The sequence below is a fragment of the Macrotis lagotis genome, chromosome 1, assembly GCF_037893015.1.
Source record: "Macrotis lagotis isolate mMagLag1 chromosome 1, bilby.v1.9.chrom.fasta, whole genome shotgun sequence".
In the NCBI taxonomy this organism is placed as follows: Eukaryota; Metazoa; Chordata; class Mammalia; order Peramelemorphia; family Peramelidae; genus Macrotis; species Macrotis lagotis.
In genome coordinates, this window is record NC_133658.1 from 842,839,375 (window position 1) to 842,864,221 (window position 24,847).

General features: G+C 32.5%; 1 protein-coding gene and 1 pseudogene across 1 annotated transcript; both read right to left on the reverse strand.

Moving 5' to 3' along the window:
* Nucleotides 1-4,270: 4,270 nt before the first annotated feature.
* On the reverse strand, nt 4,271-5,221 carry LOC141507926 (olfactory receptor 52E8-like). The gene has a single exon (XM_074216103.1). It carries the CDS (start codon nt 5,219-5,221, stop codon nt 4,271-4,273), a length of 951 nt encoding a protein of 316 aa, XP_074072204.1.
* A 16,851-nt stretch (nt 5,222-22,072) lies between these two features.
* The window catches only part of LOC141507933 (olfactory receptor 52E8-like), a 5,134-nt pseudogene continuing 2,359 nt past the window's right edge, over nt 22,073-24,847 (reverse strand).

Genomic DNA, 24,847 nt, shown 5'->3' on the forward strand with positions numbered 1-24,847 from the left:
TCCTGTGACTCAGTTGCAGTTTGTAGACCAAGCTGGTCATTGAACTTTAGTTTTAATTCTAGCATCAGAGGCACATGATTCCTTTTTCCTTTTGCTCATACTTCTCATCCAGTGAACAACCCCAGTCCTGTGACTTCCCTGCATTTCTTATCTAACCCTGAGATAAGAGCATTGGAACACTTAGTTGACTCCTGTTCCCTATTGGAACAATGACTTCTTGTCCTAAGGTATTGTCACAGGTAACAGTTCGTTCTTCAAGATAGAGGGTTCTGTGTGGTGTACCCCTGAATAAATCCCAAACCAAGTTTTCACAGGCCATTATTTCCTTATGTCAACCTGGGCTAGAAAACAAATGATTCAGTATGATTTTTCTTTTGATTTCCCAATCTCAGCTTGGTCTGGTGTTCTTTCAAGGTATTCATTGAAGTGGTTGTAGGGAAAATTCTGACATGTACTTCTGCTTGCTGTACTATCTTCACTGGTTTTCTGATGGGTTATTTTAAAATTGGAGAATCAGAAAACTAAATAACAAAGTGATGGAAAGAATTACTTGTTTCTTTGATTTTTTTGCCCCTAAATTCTAGCATGGAATAGGATTCAACACAGTAGGTTTTTATTAATCACTTCAGTTTTAGGCCCCCTAGGGAGAAAGCATGCCTACTAATCCCAAATATCAGTGTCCCACTTCACTCAAGTGTTCATTCAGCTTCTGAAAGTTTAAATTGTCATCAACACAAAACAAAAAAAGTCATGGCTTCCCTCATTTCTGTGTCTCCAATATCTATACAACTGAAGTTCCCTATAAAAACTTGTACTATGTAGTTGGGTTAGCTTTCCTGTTTGCATCAGATAATTTTCATTCAGCTGCTTTAATTAGCCTTGAAGATGGTATCATATTTTCACCAAAATATAATCTTTCTTTCTCCTCTATTTCTCATCTAAATGCTTAGCTCTGTACCTTCTTGATTTTATACAATCACATACATACAAACATGCACATATTAATATCTACTTCATTTGCAATACTCTTCCCAATGTCCCTCTTGGTTAGTCAACTTAATTGTAAAAGATATGAACTTTCACTGCTGTAGTCAACTGATATATTTTAGCACATCAATTCTTCATGATTCTAATCAATCAAGTAACTAATATTTGTTAAACTGCTACTACTACCTCTCAGACACTGTTTTAAGCACTAGAGGTCATATTTATATCCTAACATCATTGCCAAACTTCCTACATTTTGCATCAAGCTTTCTGTTGTATCTGGTTTAACAGATATTTGAGGACATTTTTATTCTACCTCACTTTTCAATTAAAATTCCTTTTCATCTGATGTGCCAAAACTATAAATTGTTTTGAACACCAGACAGGAGATTAATTTGAGTTTCGTATAGTTAAGTATATATTATTGGAAGAAGTTTGTATCATATTAGAATTTAAAGATGGAGAGAAATTGGATAAATGGAACTGATAATACATTGATAACATTCCAGTCATGGAAAGATGAGGAATGAAGATTTGAGAAGTATGATACAAATAGCATACTCTGTATGACTTTCTTAAGGCACACACTCTTCCATCTTTGCTTTATAATAGATCCAAGAGATAGGAGCCTCTTTAAAGGAGCCAATAGAAGTAGAATGTAATATCCACCCAAGTGTGTGTTCTCCTTTGAAGCAGAAAAAACAAATAATCCATTTTTGATCTCCTTTCTATGTAAATCATGTCGTCTACTTCATTGTTATTACTGAGTTTCTAAAACTTTTATTTATTTAACACAATGGGGTTAGGTGACTTGCCCAAGGCCACATAGCTAGACAATTATTAAGTGTCTGAGGTCCAATCGGAACTCAAGTCCTCCTGACTCCAGGCTCAGTGCTCCATTCCCTGCACCAACTAGCTGCCCACTTTGGTATTACTTCTAATGTGTTCCTCAACAAATTAGCCCTCACAAGTTGCTGTTGTTGTTTTCTTTTTATACCACTGCAAGGCACCATCCAAAATTTTTGCTTTTTATTTTGATGGAGCATCATATTTGCTGATTTTTCTGGCCAATTATTCTCCTGTCCCTATTTTTTATTATAGACAAATGAAAATTTTGAACCTATACAATTTGAACCTAATTCTTGGGAAGCAGAAAAAACTCTTGGGAATGAGGCATTTACCCAGCAAGAAAAATGTGGACTCAGGGCACTAGGTGGTGCAGTGGATAGAGAACCGGCCCTGGAGTCAGGAGTACCTGAGTTCAAATCTGGCCTCAGGCACTTAATAATTACCTAGCTGTGTGGCCTTGGGCAAGAGACTTAACCCCATTGTCTAGCAAAAACCTAAAAAATAAATGTGGACTCTTAGCAGATATCAAATGTTTACTCTACCACTAATATAAGAGGTCTATGCCTCAGATACTTTGTTCTTGGACTGTAAGGACTTGAAGTAGTATCCTACTCTTTCTTTCTCTTTCTTGTATATAACCTGATTCCTGTACCTGTAAAAATATTATTTCTTCAATCCAATTTATGCAAATATATATATATATATATATATATATATATATATATATATATATATATCACTTAGTATAAGTGACAACTCTTTATATGTCCCTGATCCATCTGACAAATACATATGGTACTTCTTCAACAGACTCATATTACATATTTGCTTACTTCTTTGTATCCTGTATTCTTCAACAAAAGGCATGTTCCATGATTTTAGGAATAGCATTATTTTTACCTTTGCCCCCATTATATCTAGAACAGTGTCATAGTAGGTATGTAATGAATGATTGCAAAATTGTACCCTCTAACATTAGTACTTTAACTATCATATAATTTTTCTTATCTCCTTTAAATTTGCAAATTGGTTTTATTAAGAACAAGAATGAGGGTTTCTATGCTTCAGACAAAATATTCAATATACAAGAATACTATACAATATGACATGATACATTTAAAAGAACTAGATAAATTTTTAGAGTTAGAAGGGGTTAGAGCAGTCATCTAGCCCAACTCATCCCTGAAAAGGATCCCTCTTCTCATAATATCCCCAACAAAACTTGATAGCCACTTGTTAAAGATGGTTAGATTTGAACTCGGCCAATGATGAAGTATTTTGTCAATTTTGATTCTTCAAAATCTGTTGTAGTATTTTGATTTGAATATATGAACTGAATCTTGGCAACGATTGCTTCTCCATCCTAATAAATGACATTTAACTTAAAGATTTAAAAGAATAATTTTTGCTAAGTAAATTAAAGCACAGAGCTAGAGGATTTCAATAATATAAAATGTTTCAGAAAATGATGTCTTACATATGATTTATCTCTAATTTGTTTTTACATTTTAGTGTAATAATATCCTTTAATCAGTAGTGTGGACTGTGTGAAGAGATAATGAATTAATATAGAATTGTACCATTTATATAGACAAGAAAGTACATAATGAACCATCTTATTGAACCATATAATTTACCAATAAAAATACTGGCACCTTTTGGCTATATCATTAATGGGAAAAAAACACTGAATTAGGAGTAAAAGGAAACTAGATTCCAATCAAATTCTGTTCTTTGCTATTACTATGACTTTGGAAAACAGGTTCCGTTTTCTATTTTGTAAAACAAGGGCATAAGACATAGTTATTTCTGAGGTTCATTCTACTTCTGAATTCAGTATTTAAATGCTGTCATAAAGATGGTTAGCAAGAGAGTAGGTACTGGCAAATAGTTAACCTTTATGACAGTTATGTGTATTTTGAATGCTATAGTAGAAGTATTATTCCCTATACCTAAAAATCAACTTTTGATATCCATGTTCAAAAACATACATTATACTATAATATATATATATATATATATACATATGATTTATAAGATATAAAACTTCTGTATACAAAGAAATCATTAAAAAACTATACTATGGCAACTATAATTTTAACCAATGAATGAATAATTATGGTGTATACCCATCATTCCTGCTCAGCAAGATGGGTAAATAAATAATATAGATCAGAGAATTGGAAAAGTAAAGTAATAAGATAACAAGCTCAATAAATTTAGAGACTTAACCAGTTAGTGATAGGTTTCTTTTTTGATAGCTCTTTTCCATAGGGCTGAATGAGTTCATCATTCCCAAATTTACCACTAACAATAGAATTAGAATGGCATTTTTATATAGTCTATTACTGTTAAATTTATAAAAATGTTTTCAATTTAATAAAATTCTGAATAATTTTATTTATTCATTTGAGGTAAAACACAGAAAAACATATCACACAGATGAAAACCAGGATTGCTTAAATAGTCTCAGCACCAGTTCACGAATTTGTTTTGTTCTGATTCCATAGATGATAGGATTAAGTGCAGGAGGTACAACCACGTAAAGATTGGCTAGGATAATGTGGATGTATCTGGGAATATTGTGTCCAAATCTGTGAGTGAGAACAGAGAAAAGGGCTGGGACAAAAAAAGATAAGATCACAAAGATGTGAGAGCCACAGGTATTGAGAGCTTTGAGTTGAGCATCCCTGGATGGGAGGTGAAAGACAGCATGGAGAATCTTCATATAAGAGAGGACAATAAAGAACACATCACCAAATGTCATAGCTATTATAACTAATCCAAATACAATATTAATTTTAATGTTAGCACAAGACAACCGGGCAATACCCATATGTTCACAGTAGGTATGAGGGATGATATGGTGCCCACAGAAGGGTAGCCTCCAGATGAGAAACACCATTGGAAATATCAGAAGAAAGTTAATCAGGATCAAAAGTGATAGAATGATACCAATGGTTCTGTTGGTCAGTATCATATTATATCGAAGGGGATGGCAGATGGCCACATAACGATCAAAAGCCATGGTCACAAGCACAAAAGTCTCCATAACAGTGAAGATATGAATGAAGAACATCTGGGTAACACAACTCCCAAAGCTAATCTCTCTCTGGTTAAGCCAGAAGATTCCCAACATTTTGGGGATGGTGGAAGTGGATAAGCCCAAGTCAATTGTTGACAACATGGCTAGAAAATAGAACATTGGTTGGTGGAGGCTGCGTTCAGCATGAATCACAAAAAGGATTGTGAGGTTTCCAAAGAGAGCAATCAGATACACAGAGAAGAAAGGAAAGCCAATCCAGATGTGCATCTCTTCTAATCCTGGAATTCCCAGTAAAAGGAAGAACAATGGGTGAAACTGTGTGTCATTGGAAGGGTTCATCTTGCCAAGCATTAGCTCTTTAGAATGCCACTTTTTTCTTTTTTATTCTGCAATCTTGGGAATAAAAAAATATTTCATGAGTATTATTTCAAACATGATGAGATTATACAGATGGTATCTGCTTATTATCTTTCTGGAAATGTTCTGCTAACCAACAACCTATAGTTCAAAAGGTGAAATAACCAGATGATCAGCAAACACAATCTGTTTATCTATTAGGCAAGAGCACCATTTGAATCTATTCAAATAGGGACCTAAAATCTCATTCTGTTAGAGACATTTTTTGATTCTCCTTAAGGAAAATATTTTTTCCTAAGGATTAAAATTTCCCAAGGTGGAGTGGGTTCTCTCTGAATAATTTTGATTGTTCATTTCAGATAAAGTACTGAAAAAATATTAATTTAATTTTTTCATGCCACATGAATGAAAACCAGGCTTGTTTAAATAGTTTCTGTACCACTTCATGGATCTGTTTTGTTCTGATTCTGTTAGGGAGAGTTTTTGATTCTCTATAAGGAAAAATATTTTTTCTCTAAGAATTAAAATTTCCCCAAATAGAATGGGTTATCTCTGAATAATTTTATGTCTCTGAATAATGTTGAATTCTGCATTCACTGAACAAGATTAAGGAGGAATGGAAATAATTATATATAAGATTTTTCTGTGAGAGATTTCCTATTAAAGTGTGATTCAAACTATATGATTTCAGATTCTTTAAAACTATTTTCCCTGCTCACTGCATCCATATTTTTGGGGGTTCCAAAATTGTTTAATATTCCCATTTAATTGGAGGAAGGTCCCTTAGACAACTTAATAAACTACGATGAAATTTAGCTAATCTTCATGCTTTTGTTGCTTTCCATTTTTCTCTTCTCTTCAATCTAGTAAAGAAAGCATACTATTCTTATCAACATTGAATAAAGACATCCTTGGGGTTAATGTCTGTAAATGTCTTACTTTATCATAGTCTAAGAATTTTTCAGATCATAAAGCAGAAGAATTCTCTACACTTCATCTGCATTTTCTCCCCTTTTTTAAAATTTTTTAAAAATTAAATTTTCTTTTATTTTCTCACTTTAAATTACACTTTGCCGCATCCAACCTAACTGTGGAAATTTAAAACTGGTTTAGTTGATCAGGATTTCATTTTTCTCAATTGGGGCAAAATGGATTTTTGATCCCATTCTCTAGCAAGTTTGAATCATTTAGAAGAGAAAAGAGAGCAAACGCAAATATTTATTTAAGTCATATGGACCCTACCATTCTAAATCTGGGCTATGCAGAAGGCTTGATTAGAAGCCAGAGTCTAATCACTCCCTCCTTTTTTGTCACCTAATCTCCTGAGGCAAATGAGTTTTCCACAAAGGCAACCTGAAATTTTTCATATCATTCATTACAGAAGGAACTGGTCAGTTCACAAAGGGTCTCTCTCTGATGAGCTCCTTGCTTCCTATGATCTTCCATATTAGAAAAGTAATACGTGAAATTTTTTTCTCAGTGGTAAGAAAAGGTGACTCCCATTGCTCTTTTAATTTAATTCTTTCATAAGAAGTGTAAACCTGGAACCTTTTTAATTGTTCCTAACTAAAAGGAGCATTCATTTTCTCTTCCATAAGCCTTCCTGTGACTGACCACTAATTTAATTTTCCCTCTTATCTTCATTCAGAGGCCCTTTTCTGAAATGGCAGAAGTAAGATATTGTCTGGATAGTCTCATTTCTTTAGGCCATCCAAGAAATTTGGAATATTAGGAAATTTTTAGTTTCCTCGATTTAGCCCCTGTGCTAATGATTTTGGTACTGGTGAACAAGATAGGATTTGAAGGAGATCTCTGCTCTTTAAGTGCAGGGTTGGGAAAGTTTTATTGTAGAACCATTGTGTTCCTATTCTCAGTTATATTTCTTTTTCTAACTCATTCCCTTAGTCCACCCATCTGCTGAATCTCTGCCCCACAGAGATCACATTCTTATCTCCAGATACAGTCACTCACTAACTCAACTGTAAAGAATTTACCCATGATTCACTACACTTCCAAGCCCCCCCCCCCCGCCTTTGGTTTCTTCCTCTAGCCTTTCTTTGTCTGATTCCTTATTTATGACCTAGACCTCCACATTTCTACAAAGATTATCTCATTAATAAGTCAGATAATAATAGGCATCATCTTCTCTCAATCTGTGTAGACCCTAGCTTATCCTTCTTATGGAATAATAGTTTAGTTCCTATGATTCAGATACTTGTCTTTATTTTTTCTTTCTTTAAAGTTAGTACCTTTGGTAACCTGAATCTTCTTAAATCTCTAAACTAGTAAGAAATAGACTTACCAGCTGCTTTGAGAATGAGTAATACTCTCCCAGGGAAAGGATTCTATGGCTCTCACATCTCTGACTTCTCTTTGATTTTTCTGCACAACTGGGAAAGGTTTATATTGATATTGAAATGCTTTCTTTCATTCTTTCCTGCCTAAAAATTTACATAATGAGGATCCCCTGTGTCTTCAGTGTTCTTGACTTCAATATTTTTAGTCCCTGGACACAGAAATAATGACAAGGAAAGGAGAATGCTTTTGTGGTCATATATTCCCTATAAGTTAATGGGATTTATTGATAACTAGAGACATTTTCTTCTACACTGCCTCTAGACCATAGTTTGTCTATTATTTCCAATTCCAGTGAAATTAATCCTCCATTTATTGGTGAATAGTGATGTATTAATCGTGGAAGAAAAGACATTATTTTAAATGTTATTACTCTAGCAAATTATATAATCACATTGGAAGAAAATAGAATATTGGACATATTGTCCTGGACCATACCAAAGTTGATCTTAGATAGTAAGGTATGCACAGTCATAAAGGTCCTATTGTGAGGGGGTCAATATATCATATGGATGGGTTGGAAATAGCATTTCAGGATACTTCCAGATAGGTTCACAAAAATGTTAAGAAAGCAAATAAGAAAGAATGCAATAATATCTGGAATCAGAGGGAAAGTAAGATTATGGAGAGATCAAAGGAGAGGAAGACCATGTAATAACTGAGCTACAAGGCAATATAGATTAAGTGAAATAACATAGTTCCATCAACTCTCTTAGATAAATACTGGGGACAAGAGACCCATTAGGAAATAATGAAAAACAAGTTTTCTAAGGATCCAGAATCAATTGAATGAGACAGACAGATTAAATGCTGGTATAGTTTCCACTTGAGATCAGAAAGCTAAATCTTGGACTTAAATCACAAAAAATATTTTTCTTTCAGAGTCAAGAAAGAGATGACAGATCTGCTGTTTATACTCAGTGTTCCACACAACCCTTACCATACACTAATTCAGTTTAAACATCTATTAAACACCTATTATGAACCAGATACTATCCTAAGCTCTGGAGATGCAAATAGTTAAAGGAAAGCTGGTCATTGCCCTCAAAGAACTTAAATTATAATAGTTAAAATAATAATTTCAGTAAAATAAAATAGCAGTAAATCCACACAAATCATCATTCCTATATAAAAGCACAGAACCCTGGCGGAAAAGATAGTAAGAGATACCCCATTTAAAATACTTTTAGACAATATAAAATACATGGTCCCAAATATGCTAAAACAAACCCAGGAATTCTGTGAAAAAATTATTTTAAAATCTTTTTATATAAATAAAATAAAATTTAAATATTAAATATTAGTTATTGATGGGTAGGTGAAGTCAAAATAATAAAAAATGACAATTTTACCTAAACTAATACATATATGTGTGTGTGTGTGTGTGTGTATAGCCATCTCAGCTAACGTATCATAAGTTTATTTTACTTAGAAATAAATAAAAACAAAATCCATTTGGAAGAGCAAAAGATCAAAAGTATCAATAATGAAAAAATATAAAGGAAGGCATTTTAGTAGTAGAAAAATTGAGTAGAGTGAGATATTAATGACATCTGGGTTGCAAACACAGATGATTAAACGCTTGGTGTTTTCCTTGATGTTTATAGGGAAGTTAAGAAGGGAGAAGGATTTGAGGGGAAAAGATAATGTTTTATGTTTAGTTTAAGACATCTACAATCTATCTCTTTCTAGGTATCTAATAGGAAGTTGGAGATATGAGACTAGAGTAGGATAAGTAGATTTGAAAATTATTAGTGTAGAAGTGACAATGAAATCCTTGTAAGATAATGAGATTCTTAAATGAAATAGAATAGAGAGAGAAGTGAGCATGATTCAGGATAGAGGCTTTGGGATACCAATGGCCAGCAGGTATGATTTGGATAGAGATTGAAAACAAGCGGTCAGATCAGGAGGTGGGGAATCAGAAGACATTGATGTTTTGAAAACTAAAGAGAAGAGAGTTTGAAGGATAAGAGGATAATCAATAGTGTCAAAAAGTTTTAAGGAATTCAGGAATGATGAGAATTAGAGAGAAGAGAATTAAATGTTGCATTGACAAAATCATTGGTAACTTTAGATGGAGTAGTATCAGTTGAATGATAAAGTCAGAAGTCCAATTGTAGAGATTTAAGAGAAAAGTAAGAGGGAAGGAATTGGTCATTGACCAACCATCTGAAAGAATTGAGCCATAAATATAGTATAGTGATTGATGGATGTATGGATTGATGGATAAAGTGAGAGATTTTGGAGTCTGGAAGCAAATTGGACATATTTTAACCAATAAAGAAGTAGCCAGTAAACAGAGATTGAAGTGAGATAGGGCAATCTTCTGTTAGAGACAAGATGGAATGAAGTGATAGAGGGAATAAGGATTTCAGAGAAGACAGTAGCAGAAGATAACTGGGCAATATGAGTTAAAGGGAAGAAAAAAAGTGAGCAAATGACTTCAATATTTATTAGTAAAATATGAGGCAATTTCCTTAACAGGGTTGGGGTGGTTAATCTTAGGACATTTTAAGGAAAAGGTTTGGAACAGTTACTATGGCAAATAGGATAGCTAATTAATTAGAAAGATATAAAAATTCCTGGTTAGAAGCTGTATGGGCCCAGTTACAGATTGTGTAACATGAATCTGTTGTGAACACAACAGGCACAATTAGTAAAGCACAATCAGTTTTAATAAGCGATCAAGGGACTTAAGTAAAGAGAAAATTGTACAGTTTGAACTGTTGTTTTATTTTTTAAGATAATTTTTTCATCTCCTGAATAATTGATTTGGAACTTTATGTTCTATGTTCAGAAGTTCTGGGAAGTTTTCTTGTGTTATAGTGTGGAATAGTTTTGATTTATTCTTTTGGAGCAATTACACTAAGTTTTCTCCATGCATCCAGCCTTCAAGATCAATATTCTATGCTTGTATGAAGATTATGTGTTCTTTGATTGTTATTGGTTTTTTAATTAATCTTTTCAAATTATATTTCACTTTTTTGTATTTGCATTCCTAATTTATTTTGTATCTTTAGTGAGATTTACTACCTTGGATTCAAGCTTTTCTATTGTTTTTTATTCTTTTTCACTGGTTTTGTTTTGTTTTTGATTACTCACCTTTGTCATAATATACCTGCCCTTCTCGTTTATTTCCCACTCCCCCGTTCTTGTTTTTTTGACTTTTGCCTACCCTTTCTTCCATGTGGGTCATACCATGCTTTCACAATGATTATTTATGTGTTAAATTAATCAAGAAAATGCTAATGCAGACTCTTTATTTATTTATGCATTTTTAACATATTTTATTTTTCCTGTTCCATGTTATGAAAGTTTTTCAACATTCATTCACATGCATGTGCACATTTTTACATTACATAATTTCCTTCTACCTTCCTTTCTTATTCCCATCCCCTCAGTGGTGAACAGTCTGGTGACTGTTATATAAAATTTGCATTTAACATGTTTACAGATTAGTCATTTCTTGGTCTGAAGAATTAGGATTAAGGGAAAAGAAAGAAAACCACAAAACAGGAAAGAAATACATAATAGAAAAATTTAAAAAGTGAATGCAGTGTTCATTCAGATTCTGTAGCATTTTGTTTTGTTTTGTTTTGCTTTTGTTTCTCTGCATAATGACAGCATTTTCCATAGCTGGTCTCCTAGTGTTGTCCTAGCTGTCTAAATTGATAAGAGGAACTGTATCCATCAAGGTTGATCAATTCACAATGTTATTGTTAATGTGTACATTGTTCTTCTGGTTCTGCTCTCTTCACTCAGCATCGGTTCCTGGTAATTCATTCCTTGCTTCTCTAGAGTCCAACCATTCATGGTTTCTTATAGAACTTTACTACTCCCTACCATTCATATGCCATAACTTGATCAACCATTCCACAATTTATGAACATCCCCTGAATTTCTAATTCTCTGACATTACAACAAGTGTTGCTATGAATATATTGGAAGATGTGGGGCTTTTCTCATTTTTTAAAATGATTTCTTCTGGATATAAGACTAGTACTGGTATTGCTGGGTCAAAGAGTATGATCAGTTTTATTGCTCTTTGGGCATAATTCCATATTGTTCTCCAGAATGGATGGATCAGTTCGCAATTCTACCAGCACTGCATTAATATCCCAATCCTTCAATGTCCAAATCCTCCAACCTCTCCACTATTGATTGTTTTCCTTTTTGTCATCTTTGTCAATCTGCTAAGTGTGAGATGGAAACTCATAGTTTTAATTTGCATTTCTGAAATCAATAATGATTTGGAGCATTTTTATATCATTATATAAAGCTTAATTTCTTCTTTTGAAAACTGTACATATCCTTTGATCATATATCAATTGGGGAATGAGTTGAAACCTTGAAGCCTTTGATACAATTCTCTATATATTCAGGAAATGAGACCTTTATCAGAACCCCTCACTGTGATGATTGCTTCCCAGTTTTATTTTACTTCTAATTTAGATATTATTTGTTTTACTATTGCAAAAAACATTTTAATTTAATATAGTCAAAATCATCCATTATTTGAAATTTATAATGTACTCTAGTTCTTGCTTGGCTCCCCTTTCCATAGATCTGACAGATAAGAGTATTTCTTGGTCTGTTAACTGGGCTATGGTTTTGCACTTTATTTCTAAATTTTATACCCATTATTTCATTTAGTACTTTATTTAGTATTTAATATTTATTTGTACCCATTATACTATTTATTTATTTAGTCTATATCTAGTTTTTGTCAACCTAACTTCAAGTTTTCCCTAATAATTTTTGACAAATAGTGAGTTCTTATCTTATGTCTTTGGGTTTAAAAAACAGTAGATCACTGTACTCCTTTATCAGTATTTCTTTTGAACCTTTCCTAATTCACTGATCCATTGCTCTATTTCTTAACCAGTGGTAGTTTTGGTAACTGCCACTTTATAGTAAAGTTTTAGATCTGTAGAATATGGCCACCTTCTTTCCCCCTTTTTTTCATCAGTTTGCTTGATATTCTTGAACTTTTGTTGCTCCAGAAGAATTTTGTTGCTATTTTTTCTAGCTCAGCAAAATAGTGATTTGGTAGTTTGGTTGCTATGGCATTGAATAATTAATTATAAGAATTGCAATTTTTATTGTATTAGCTTGATCTAATCAAGAATAATTTACATTTTTCCAATTGTTTAGATCTGACTTTTTTGGTGGGAGAAGTGTTCTATAATCATGTTCATACAGTTTCTGGGTTTGTCTTGGGAGGTAGATTCCCAAGTATTTTGTGTTATTTGCAGTTATGTTAAATGAAATTTCTCTTTCTATCTCTTGCTCTTGGACTTTGTTTACATATGTATATATATATATATATTATATTATATGAATGCTGAAGATTTATGTGATTTTATTTTATTTCTTGCTACTTTGCTGAATTTGTTAATTGTTTCAAGTAGTTTTTTAGATGATTTGCTTGGGTTGTCAAAATGTACCATCATATCATTTGCAAAGAATGAAAGCTTTGCTTCCTCCTTGTCAATTCTGATTCCTCCAATTTCTTTTCTTCTCATTGCTAAAGCTAACATTTCTAATACTATATTGAATAGTAATGATGATTATGAATATCTTATTTTACCTCAGATCTTATTGAACTGCTTCTAGTTCATTCCTATTATATATAATATTTATTTATGATTTTAGACAGATACTGTTTATTATTTTTGAGGAAAACTCCTTTATTCCTACACTTTCTAATTTTTTTTAATAGCAATGGATTTATTTTGTCAAAGACTTTTTCAGGATCTATTGAGGACATCATACAATTTCTCTTTGTTTTGTTATTGATATGTTCAATTATGTTGAGTCTTTTCCTAATTTTGGATCATCTCTGCCTACCTGGAATAAATCTTACTTGAGCATAATGTATTATTCTAGTAATAATTTCCTGTAATCTCTTTACTAAAATTTTATTTAAGATTTTTGCATCAATGTTCATTAGGGAAATTGGTTTATAATTTTCTTTTTCTGTTTCAGTTCTTCCTTGTTTAGGTATCAGCATCATATTGGTGTCATAAATCTGGCAGAACTCCTATTTAAAAAATTTATGAAGAATTAGAATTAATTGTTCCTTAAATATTTGTTAAAATTCAGTTGTAAATCCATCTGGATCTAGTAACATTTTTAGGGCATTTGTTTGTGGTTTCTTCAATTTCTTTTTCTGAAATGGGGTTCGTATTTCATTTCCTCTTCTGTTACTTTGAGTAAATTGTATTTTTGTAAATGCTCATCTATTTCACTCAGATTATCAAATTTCTTGGCATACAGTTTGGTACATTAGTTACAAATTATCACTTAAAAATTCCTTCTCTTTGGTGGTTAATTTACTCTTTTCATTTTCAATACTAGTAATCTGGTTTTCTTTCTTTTTAAAAATCAGATTAACCAAAGTTTCTCTATTTTGTTAGTTTTTTCATAAAACTCTTAGTTTTATTTATTAGATAAATGGTTTTCTTGCCTTCAATTTTATTAATCTCTCCCTTGACTTTCAGAATTTCTAATTTGGAATTCAAGTGAGGATCTTTAACTTGTGCTTTTCTAGCTTTTTTTTTAAAGGTTTTTGTAAAGCAATGGGGTTCAGTGGCTTGCTGAAGGCCACAGAGCTACGTCATTATTAAATATCTGAGGCCAGATTTGAACTCAAGTCCTTGTGACTCCAAGGCCAGGGCTCTATCCAGTGAGCCACCAAGCTGCCCCATTTTTCTAGGATTTTTAAAATTGCATACCCAATTCATTGATCTTTGTTCCCCTCTATTTTATTATGAGCATTTAGAGATTTAAAATTTCTCCCCAAAACTACTTTGGGTGCATCCCATAAATTTTGCTATGATATCTTGTTTTTATCCTTTTTTTGATGAAACAATTGATTATTTTTATGACTTGTTGTATGATCCACTCATTCTTTAAAATTAAGTTATTTAATTTCCAATTAATTTTTGGTTTATCCTTCCATGGTCCTTCATTACATGCTATTTTCCATGCATCTTGATCTAAAAAGTATGCATCTATTATTTATGTCTTTCTATGTTTGATTGTAAGGTTTTTATGACCTAACACACGGTCACTTTTAGAATAGGTTCCATGTATTGTAGAGAAAAATGTATATTCTTTTCTATTCCCATTGTTTTCTCCACAGACCTATCATATCTAAGTTTTCTAAGATTTTATTCACCTTCTTAACTTCCTTCTTGTTCACTTTGTGGTTAGATTTATCTAGTTCTGAGAGAGGGAGGCTAAGGACTCCCACTATTAAAGTTTTGTTGTCTATGTCTCTGTGTAATTCACTCAGCTTATCCTCTAAGAGTTTGGATGTTATACCACTAGGTACATGCATGGTTAATAATGATATACCTTTATTGCCTTTGATGCATTTTAAGAAATTGTTGTTTCCTTCCTTATCCCTTTTATTATGATCTATTTTTGCTTTTGCTTTGTCTGAGATCAGGATTGCTATCCCTGTTTTTTTCCTTTGATTGAAGCATAATATATTATGCTCCAGTCTTCTATCTTTACCCTATGTGTATTTCTCTGCTTCAAATATGTTTCTTGTAAACGACATACTGCAGGACTCTCATTTTTAATTCATTCTACTATCAACTTCTGTTTTATATGAGATGAATCCCATTCACATTTACAATTAAGATTTCTAATTCTTCATTTCCCTCAATGCCATCTTTCTCTAGTTATACTTTTCTCTTTCCTTTTCTCTTATTCCTGGCACCAATGTTTTACTCCCTTTCCCATTTAAGTTTTCTTTTAAATTTTAACTTTATTTCCCCTTTTATTCAGTCCCTTCTTGTCTTTTCTTTCCCTCCCCACCCCCACTTCCCTATGGAGTAGGATGAATTTTTAAACCCAAGTGGGAATATAACTCATTCCCTTTCTGGGTCAAATCTATTAAACGGAATTTACTCAGTGTTAACATCCTCCTTTCTTTCCCTCTACTATAATAAGTCTTTGTGCCTCTTCACCTGGTGTTAATAATCCACTATTGCCTAACTTTCTCCTTTTTATGTATTTATTGCTTTAATTCTGTCTTGTACATACTCCTTTTATCTGACCTGATAGAAGTATTATCAATCAGAGTACTATCAGTAAGATTACCATTAATCAAAGGTTGATTAATTGATTACTTTATTGCTTCATAAGTTTAAAATACTATCAATCAAACTACAAAGGTTGATTGATTTATTGCTTGATTGACTGATAAACAGCATTGCCTCATAGTCACAAAGTACCTTCCCCTCTTCTGTCCTAATAGAAATACACTTCTATTCTTTTCATTTTTTTTTGATTTTTTTTTGTTTTTAAGGGGTTTTTTTGCAAGACAATGGGGTTAAGTTAAGTGGCTTGCCCAAGGCGCACAGCTAGGATTAGAACTCAGGTACTTCTGACTCTAGGCCTGGTGCTCTATCCACTGTGCCACCTAACCACAGGCTTTTTCATTTTTTAAAAAAAGATTTTATTATTTTGAGTTTTATAATTTTCCCCTAATCTTTCTTCCCTCCCCCCACCTCCCAACAGAAGGCAATTTGACAGTCTTTACATTGTTTCTATGGTATACATTGATCCAAATTTAATATGATGAGAGAGAAATCATTGTTTCCTGAAAAAGATGAAAGACTTAATGGATTGCTTACAGTCCAATCCCCCATCCCATCTTCTGAAAATATAATAAAAATATGGTTCAATGTAAAAGGAAAACTAAGATTCAAGTTAAAAAAACTGAAAAGTGAAATGTAAATTTTGACTTACTAGGTTGAATAGCTAAAATAGCATAGAAAATTAGGTTATACAACTCTATTCAACATGAACTATCAAGGGGGGAAATGAATCTAAAATAAATAAATGACTGTTCTTTTTTAAAATTAAAAAATGTGGAATGTAACATGAAACATGATATATCAAAGCATTGGTTCCCCTAAATATATTTCATACAAGTGGACAAAAGCAAATAATATTAAAAAGTCGGTCCAAATTAGATAAACTAATTTCAAATAAAAGAGGTGTCACATAATAGTATCTGAGAAATTGAATATCAAATGAATCTAAAAAAAAGATGTAAATATTTTGATACATTATGTTAAAAAAGAAAATAGAGATATGTAATAGTTATTAATTTATGTGAAATTATAAATGGCAATTAATGAGGATGCTACAAAGCCTGACACAAAATAGAAATATTATAGTAATGTAGTAGATCTATCTCAATATTCTAAAGTCAAAATATGAAATCAAAAGCATAACTAGTATTAAATTACCAGTCACAGTTCCTTAATGAATTAGAATTCTAGTAGAGACAATTAAATATAGACAGAACATGGAAAATATTTCCAAATATACTTAGGCACTTTTATAAGAATAGGAAAATTGATAATCGTCTAAGTCATGGAAAACTATGTTGTTGTATTTCAATAAAGTGAGAACTAAATAATATTATAGAATAATTTAACAACATAATAGTATTGAAGCAATTCAATGGCACAGTGAATAGAGTATTGCATCTAGTCATCAAAACCTGAGATCAGATTCTATCTCATATTTGTTAGCTGTATGACTTTGTGCAAATTGTACAAGTTCTCTTTTCTTTTCTTTTTTTTTTTGTTTTATTTAATCATTTCAGACAGATACTGAAGTGGTTTGCTACTTTCTCCTCAGCTCATTTAACAGTTGAAGAAACTCAGGCTAAAGGGATGAATTGACTTTCCCAGCTAGTAAATGTCTAATGCCAGATTTGAATTCAGATTTTCTTGTCTTTTGACTTGATGCTCTACCCACTATACTATCCACCTGTCCTTTCCTGAGTTTACTTCATTGAAAATGAGAGATAATAATAGTCCCTACCTCACAGGGTTGTTGTGAGGATTATATGAGTTAATATTTGTAAAGTGCTTAGCACAGTGCCTCTCATAGAGTAGGTGCTATATAAATACTAGCTATTATTACTATAATATCAAAAAGTTATAAAACTAAATGGAACATAGTCATATACAAAGTAGGCATTAATGAGAGCAGAGACTGGGACTGCTCACACCTTATGCTTCTGAAATTTTGTCCTCAAACCCAGATAAACAGATTAATTGCTTTACTGCTAAACTTGTATCTCTATGATTTTAAGAGAACAAAGGGAAGGACTCTAGCATGTTGGATAGAATCCTTTTTTTTAGGGTTTTTTTTGCAAGGCAAATGGAGTTAAGTGGCTTGCCCAAGTCCACACAGCCCAGATTTGAACCCAGGTACTCCTGACTCCAGGGCCAGTGATTTATCCACTGTACCAGCTAGCCGCCCGATAGAATATGTCTTGAAAAAAAGTAAAGAAGATAAGAATCACAGGATGCAAAAATATAGATGAGCAGTTATCTACATAATAATGGAATAATCTATACCAATAAGATCAGAGATAAATTTGAAGAATTTCCTTTATCACAAGCTGAGGGTTGCAAAGAACTTATTACAATTTCACAAGACTTTACATTTGACTATTCTAAATTCCATTTATTATTCATGTTGTCATCTGTACTGATTTCTTTGATACATTTCTTGAGTAATTTCAGTCTTATTTTTTCTTCTTCCCAAAGGAATTCATCTTTTACCACTCCTCATGAATTAAGGGCCCTTTCAAACATTTTCACATGATGCAATATTCATTAGACACTGTGTTCCCTTTCACGCTGACCTTATCACTGAACCTCTTCATGCTAAGACTCCATATTGCAGAAGGGTGTCCTATGAACTTATGGATAAGAAATCATCATCAAAGTCTCTTCTATATTTGAGCTTAACTAATAATTTAATTTTATAAAATGAATATTTTTGTTTCTCACTATACCTGACATATGACATCTAGGTACCATAATTAGATATAGAACACCAGTCCTGGAGTAAGGAAGACTCATCTTCATGAGTTCAAATTTGGTTTCAGATACTTGTGACACTGGTCATCACTCAATCCATTTGCCTCAGTTTCCTTATCTGTAAAGTGACCTTGAGAAGGAAGTGTCAAACCAGTCCAGTATCTTTGCCAAGAAAACTTCAAATAATGTCATGAACAGTCTCTCATGACAGAAACAACTGAACAACAACTGCAAAATTAGCTTTTCCTTCCATTGAAACTAGAGGATAAGATTAGTATTTTACAAAGGTGTGCTTCTGCTGTTGTTTTTTTTCATTTCTATTTCTTCAACCAGCTCCTCTGTGTTGGTAAGAATTAGGTCCAGAATAACAGTCTTTCATTACTTCCTCCACCTTCTGAAAGATTAAATTATCATCAACAGAAAACAAAAATGTGTTGGCTGCTCTTATTTCCATGGTCACAATGTCTGGATAATTTAAGTCCCCCCATAATAAATATACTATGCATATGTCTAAACTTTCCAGTTTATTTCAGGAAATTTTCATTCAACAGCTTCTTTAGTTAACCTGGAAGATGGTAACATATTCTCTCACTCTCTCTCTCTCTCTCTCTCTCTCTCTCTCTCCTCTCTCTCTCACACACACACACACACACACACACACACACATATATATAAACTTCATTTCTCCTCTATTCCTCAGCACAATGCTTGTCTCTGAACTGTTTTGATTTAATGAAATTAACACACAGATGCATTAATATCTTCTTCATTTTCAATAACATTTTCAATACCCCTTTCAGTCAATTTGAAATGAGGTATAATTTTTATTTCTACAGTCTAATGATATGTTTTGACACATCAAATCTTTATGATTTCAATCATCAATTAACTAATATTTATTGAGAAACCTCTATCTGTCAGACAATGTATTAATTGCCAGAGATCATATTTACTTCCTACAACCATTATTAACATTCCTATATGTTGTATCAGTTTCTTTTTGTCTTGTTTAAGAACTGTATGTGGACAGCATTATTCCACTCAACTACTTTTCAATTAAAATCCCTTTCCATTTGATCTTCCAGACCTTAAATTGCTTTGAATTCAGCAGGATGCATATTAATTTGAGATTCATGTAGTCAAGTATGTGTTATTGGAAGAAGATTTATCAAATTAGAATTTAAAGATAGAGAGGAACTGGATAAATGAAATTGGTTTTATAGTAATCACATTCTGGTCAGGGAAAGATGAGGAATAAAGGTTTGAGAATAAGTATGATCAAAAACACAACCTATGTGATTTACTTAAGGCACCCCTTCTATCTCTTCTTCATAGCAAGAGGTAGTAATATTTTTAAAGGAATCAACATAAATTGAATATAATATCCACCTAGTGTATGTTTTCCATTGGAGCAGCAAAAGAATCCATTTCTGATCTTCTTGGAAAAACCATGTCTTTTCCTTCTTTTCTATTACTTCTACTTTGCTTTTCAATGTATTAAACCCTACAAACTTTGGGAGGAGTTTTGTTTGTTGCTTTTTCTTTCTCTCCCTACAAAGCATCATATATAAATTTGTATGTTTTACTTTGATGAGACCTCACATTTTCTTATTTTTGACAGGTTACTCTCCTGCTTCAATTTACTATTAAAGAAAACTGAAAACTATAGACCTGATCAATTTGAAGCAGGTTTCTGGGAAGAGAGCTATCACTTGGAAATGAAGTATTTACCTGACAAGAAAAATATCAAATAGTTATTAATGAAACAAGAAGAAAATATCTCAGCTATTATGTTTGTGGAATCCATATTTTAAAAACTGCAAATGTGAGGATTTGAAGGAGCTTCCTATTCTATCTCTTCTGTATATACTATCTGATTCATGAACCTGTAAAATTATTTCTTCTTCAATTCAACTTATCCAAATCTATAACTTCATTAAGCACTTAATGTAGGTGACAGTTTATATTATCCTGATTGTGCTGATAAATTCACATGACACTTCTTTAGACATACTCATTTTTACTTATTGACTTACTTCTTTGGAGTCTGTATTCATCAATAAAAGTCATACTCTATGATTTGAGGAATATTTTTATTTTTTCTTTGCAGTCATTATATCTAGAACAGAGCATGTGGTAGATTTTTAATAAATGTTTGTGAAATTGAATTATGGCACTCTTTCCAACCCTCTTACTTTTTGTTATTCCACTGCTAGTTTGCTTATATCTTTTAAACCTGCAAATGACATACTTTTATTAAGATGAAGAATAAGGATTTTCATACTTCAGACCATATATTCAATATAGAGAGTGCCATGTAATATAAGATATTATATTTAAAAGAACTAGAGAATATTTTAAATTATAAGGGATCACAATAGTCTTTTAGCCTATATCATTCCATAATATCCCCAACAAAACTTTATAGACACTTGTTAAGGATGGTATTGTAGAAATAGCTTATGTGTTAGGTTTGGACTGGTCAAATACTGAACTGTTTTGTCAATCCCTAGTACTTATGTGATTCTTTGAAATATATTGTAGTATTTTAATTTGAATATGTGAGCTGAATCTTGGCAACTCCTCCTTTTCCAGTCTAAAATATGAACATTTAATTTGAAGTTTTAGAAGGATTTTTTTTTACTTAGTAAATTAACTCATAGAGTTAGAGGATTTCAATGACATAAAAAGTTTCAGAAAATAATGATGTCTTACCTATGTTTATGTCTAATTTCCTTTTATATTTTTAAGTGTATGTTAGGAGATGTTGAATTAATATATATGATTTGCATAATTTATTTAGAACAGGGGGCACATAATGGAACACTTCATCCAACCATGCATTATATTAATCAGAAAACTGGTCCAAGAAAGGTGGAAATATCATGAATGAAAAAAAAGCACTAGATTCCAATTAGGCTATGCTACTTGCTATTGCTGTGACTTTGGAGAACAGGTTCAATTTTTTTATTTGTAAAACAAGGCCATGAGGCAAAATTATTTCCAAGATTAATTCTAGGCCTGAATTCTATGACTATTTAAATGATCTGATAATGGTGGTGTAACAGGAGATTTGGCACTGGCAAGTAATATCCATAATGCTAGCCATGTCCTTTGAGTATTATATTATTAGTAATATCCCCTGTAACTAAAAACCATTGTTTGATATCCACATTCAAACAACACACACTATATATAAGAAGTATAAGATAGATGAGTTCTATGTACAAATAAATCATAAAAAACAACTATACTATGCCAAACTTTCTTATAGTCAATGGAAGAATCATCATAGTGTATGCCAGTCATTTCTGCTCTGGAAGATAGGTATGAAAGATTCCTGAATATAGATTAGAGGAATGATAAAGTCATGGAATAAGATGATAAACTTAGTAAGTTTATCTTGGAATGATAGTCATTTTCCTTAGTGCTGAATCAATTCATTATTCCCAGATTTACCACTGCCCAACCATAGTATTAGAATGGCTTGTCTAGATTGTCTATCACTCTAATATATGTTAACTACACCTTCTATTTAATAAAATTCTGAATAACAGCATTTGTTCATTTCAAATAAAGGGTAGGAAAAATATAAATTAATTTATTCTTTTCACATAGATGAAAACGTGGTTTTCTTAAATAGTCTCAGCACCAGTTCATAAATTTGTTTTGTTCTGATTCCATAAAGCATAGGATTAAGTGCAGGAGATACAACCACATAAAGATTGGCCAAAAGGATGTGAATGTGTCCAGGGATATTATGTCCAAATCTGTGAGTGAGAACAGAGAAGAGGGCAGGACCCAAGAAGGATAATATCACAAAGATGTGGGAACCACATGTATTGAGAGCTCTGAGCTGAGCATCCCTGGATGGGAGGTGAAAGACAGCATAAAGAATCTTCATATAAGAGACAGCAATCAAGATCACATTGCCAAATATCATAGCTATAATAACTAATCCCAAATACAATGTTAATTTTGATATTAGCACAAGACAACCGGGCAATACCCATATGCTCACAGTAAGTGTGGGGGATGATATGGTGCCCACAGAAGGGCAGCCTTAGAATGAGAAACACCATTGGAAATATCAGAAGGAAATTAATTAGGATCAAAATTACTAGAATGATAGCAATGACTCTGTTGGTTAGTATCATAGTATACTGAAGAGGGTAGCAGATGTCAACATATCGATCAAAAGCCATGGTCACTAGCACAAAAGTCTCCATAGCAGTGAAGATATGAATGAAGAACATCTGGGTAACACAACTCCCAAAGCTAATCTCTTTCTGGTTAATCCAGAAGATTCCCAACATTTGGGGGATGGTGGAAATGGATAGTCCCAAATCAACTGTTGACAACATGGCCAGAAAATAGAACATTAGTTGGTCGAGGCTGCATTGAGTACGAATCACAAAAAGGATAGTGAGATTGCCAAAGAGAGCAATCAGATACACAGAGCAGAAAGGAAAACCAATCCAGATGTGCATCACTTCTAATCTTGGAATTTCCAGTAAAAGGAAGAATGTGGGGTGAAACTGAATGTTATTGGAAGGGAGTGTCTTGCCAACAATTTGTTCTTAAAAATACCACTTTTTTCTGTAATCTGTAGAATAAAAAAATATTTCATGACTATTAGTTTCAACCTGATTTACTTACACATATAATACAATATCTTCCTTCCAATGTTCCATCCAATAAACAATCTGTATTTCATAGGTGAAATAACCATATGATCAGGGACAATCTATGTATCTTTTAGATATGAATCTATTCAAGGAAGGCCCTAAAACTCCAGCTGCCAAGAGACATTTTTTAATTCCCTATAATATAAAGAATCTAAAATAAGTATTTCTCAAAGTGCAGTGAATTATGTCAGGCAATGATGAATTCTGCATCACCAAACAAGAGCAAAGTGGAAAGCAGATAATCATATATAAGAATTTGTATGAGATATTTCCTACAAAAGTATGATTTAATTTGTGTATTCTCACACTCTCTTAATCTGTTTTCCTTGTTCACGGTATTTCTTTTTGTTTTTGATCCATAAAACTGTTTTGCATTCCCATTTGATTGGAAGGTCCCTTAGACAGCTTACAAATTAACTTAGAAAATCTTTATACTAGTGCTACTTTCCATTTTCCCCTTCCCAGTATGTTTCTCTTCTCTCCAAACTAGTAAAGGATACTAACCTTTTAAGCCTTGAATGAAGACATCCTCGGTGGAAATGCCTATAAATATCTTACCAACTACCACTTTGGTTTTCAAAAGATAACCAATAGAATACTGTTCTCTTTCTGTCCTCCCCCTTTATGTGCAGTTTCTCCCTTCAAATAACACTTTGCAGAATCCTGCCCAGTATGGAAATTTGAAGTCAGTTTAACTGATCAGGATTTTATTTTCCAAAATTGGTTAATTTATCCCAATTTAATCCCATTATCCACAAGATTTGAGAAAATATAAATAGTTATTTATTTAACTTTATACTCACATTGGACCCTGCCATTCTAAATCTGGGCTATGAAGATGGCTTACAAAACTGAGGGCTTATCATCATTCAAGATTAGAAGATAGAGCTCAGTTAGTCCTTCTTCCTTTCTTTTCAACTCTTACTACTATGTCCTGAGAAAGATTTCCAAAAAGGCCAGAAATCATTCAGATCACTCATCAGAGGGAATTGGTCAGTTCATATAGGGTCTCTCTCTGTTAAGCTTTTTGCTTATTCTGAACACCCATATTAGAGTACATTGTAAATTTGGGGGGCAGGTAATTAGAAAAGGTGGTTCCTATTGCCTTGTTTTTTCTTTTCTGTTTTTTTTTTTTTTTGGATGGGTGGTGACATATAAAAAGATATGTAATCCGGAGACTTTTTAATTGTTCCTAACCAAAGGCAAATATTCATTTTGTACTCCATAAGCCTTGCTATAGCCTATATTGATTTAACATTCTTTCTTAACCCCATTTTTGACCTTTCCTGGACTGGATGAAGTAAGATGTTCTCTAGATAATCTCATCATTATAATACTTGTGCAATACCTTAAAATATTTGGAAATTTTTAGATCACTAAAATTAGTCCCTTCCCTAATGAAGTTGTAACTGGCAAACAAGTTAGTATTTGAAGGAGATAGATGCTCTGTGAGTGTGGGGTTGGGGGGAAAAGGTATTATTGTAGAATGGCATAGGTTTCAACATAGTATGTATTTATTAATAACTTCAATCTTAAGCCCCCCATGAAGAAATCGTGCCTACTCATCTGACTTTTCTGACTTTTGATAATAAATTGGAAATTTTTTAACATCTTTGGGAAAAAGTTTTTTTTCTTAATCTTAAAAACAAACTTAGAAACCACTAAAGTTACTTTTAATTCTAACACTATCATGTTAT

What these genes read in the sequence shown, in the direction of transcription:
- LOC141507926 (XM_074216103.1), bottom strand. Translation starts at nt 5,221, where the DNA reads ATGAACCCTTCCAATGACACACAGTTTCACCCATTGTTCTTCCTTTTA.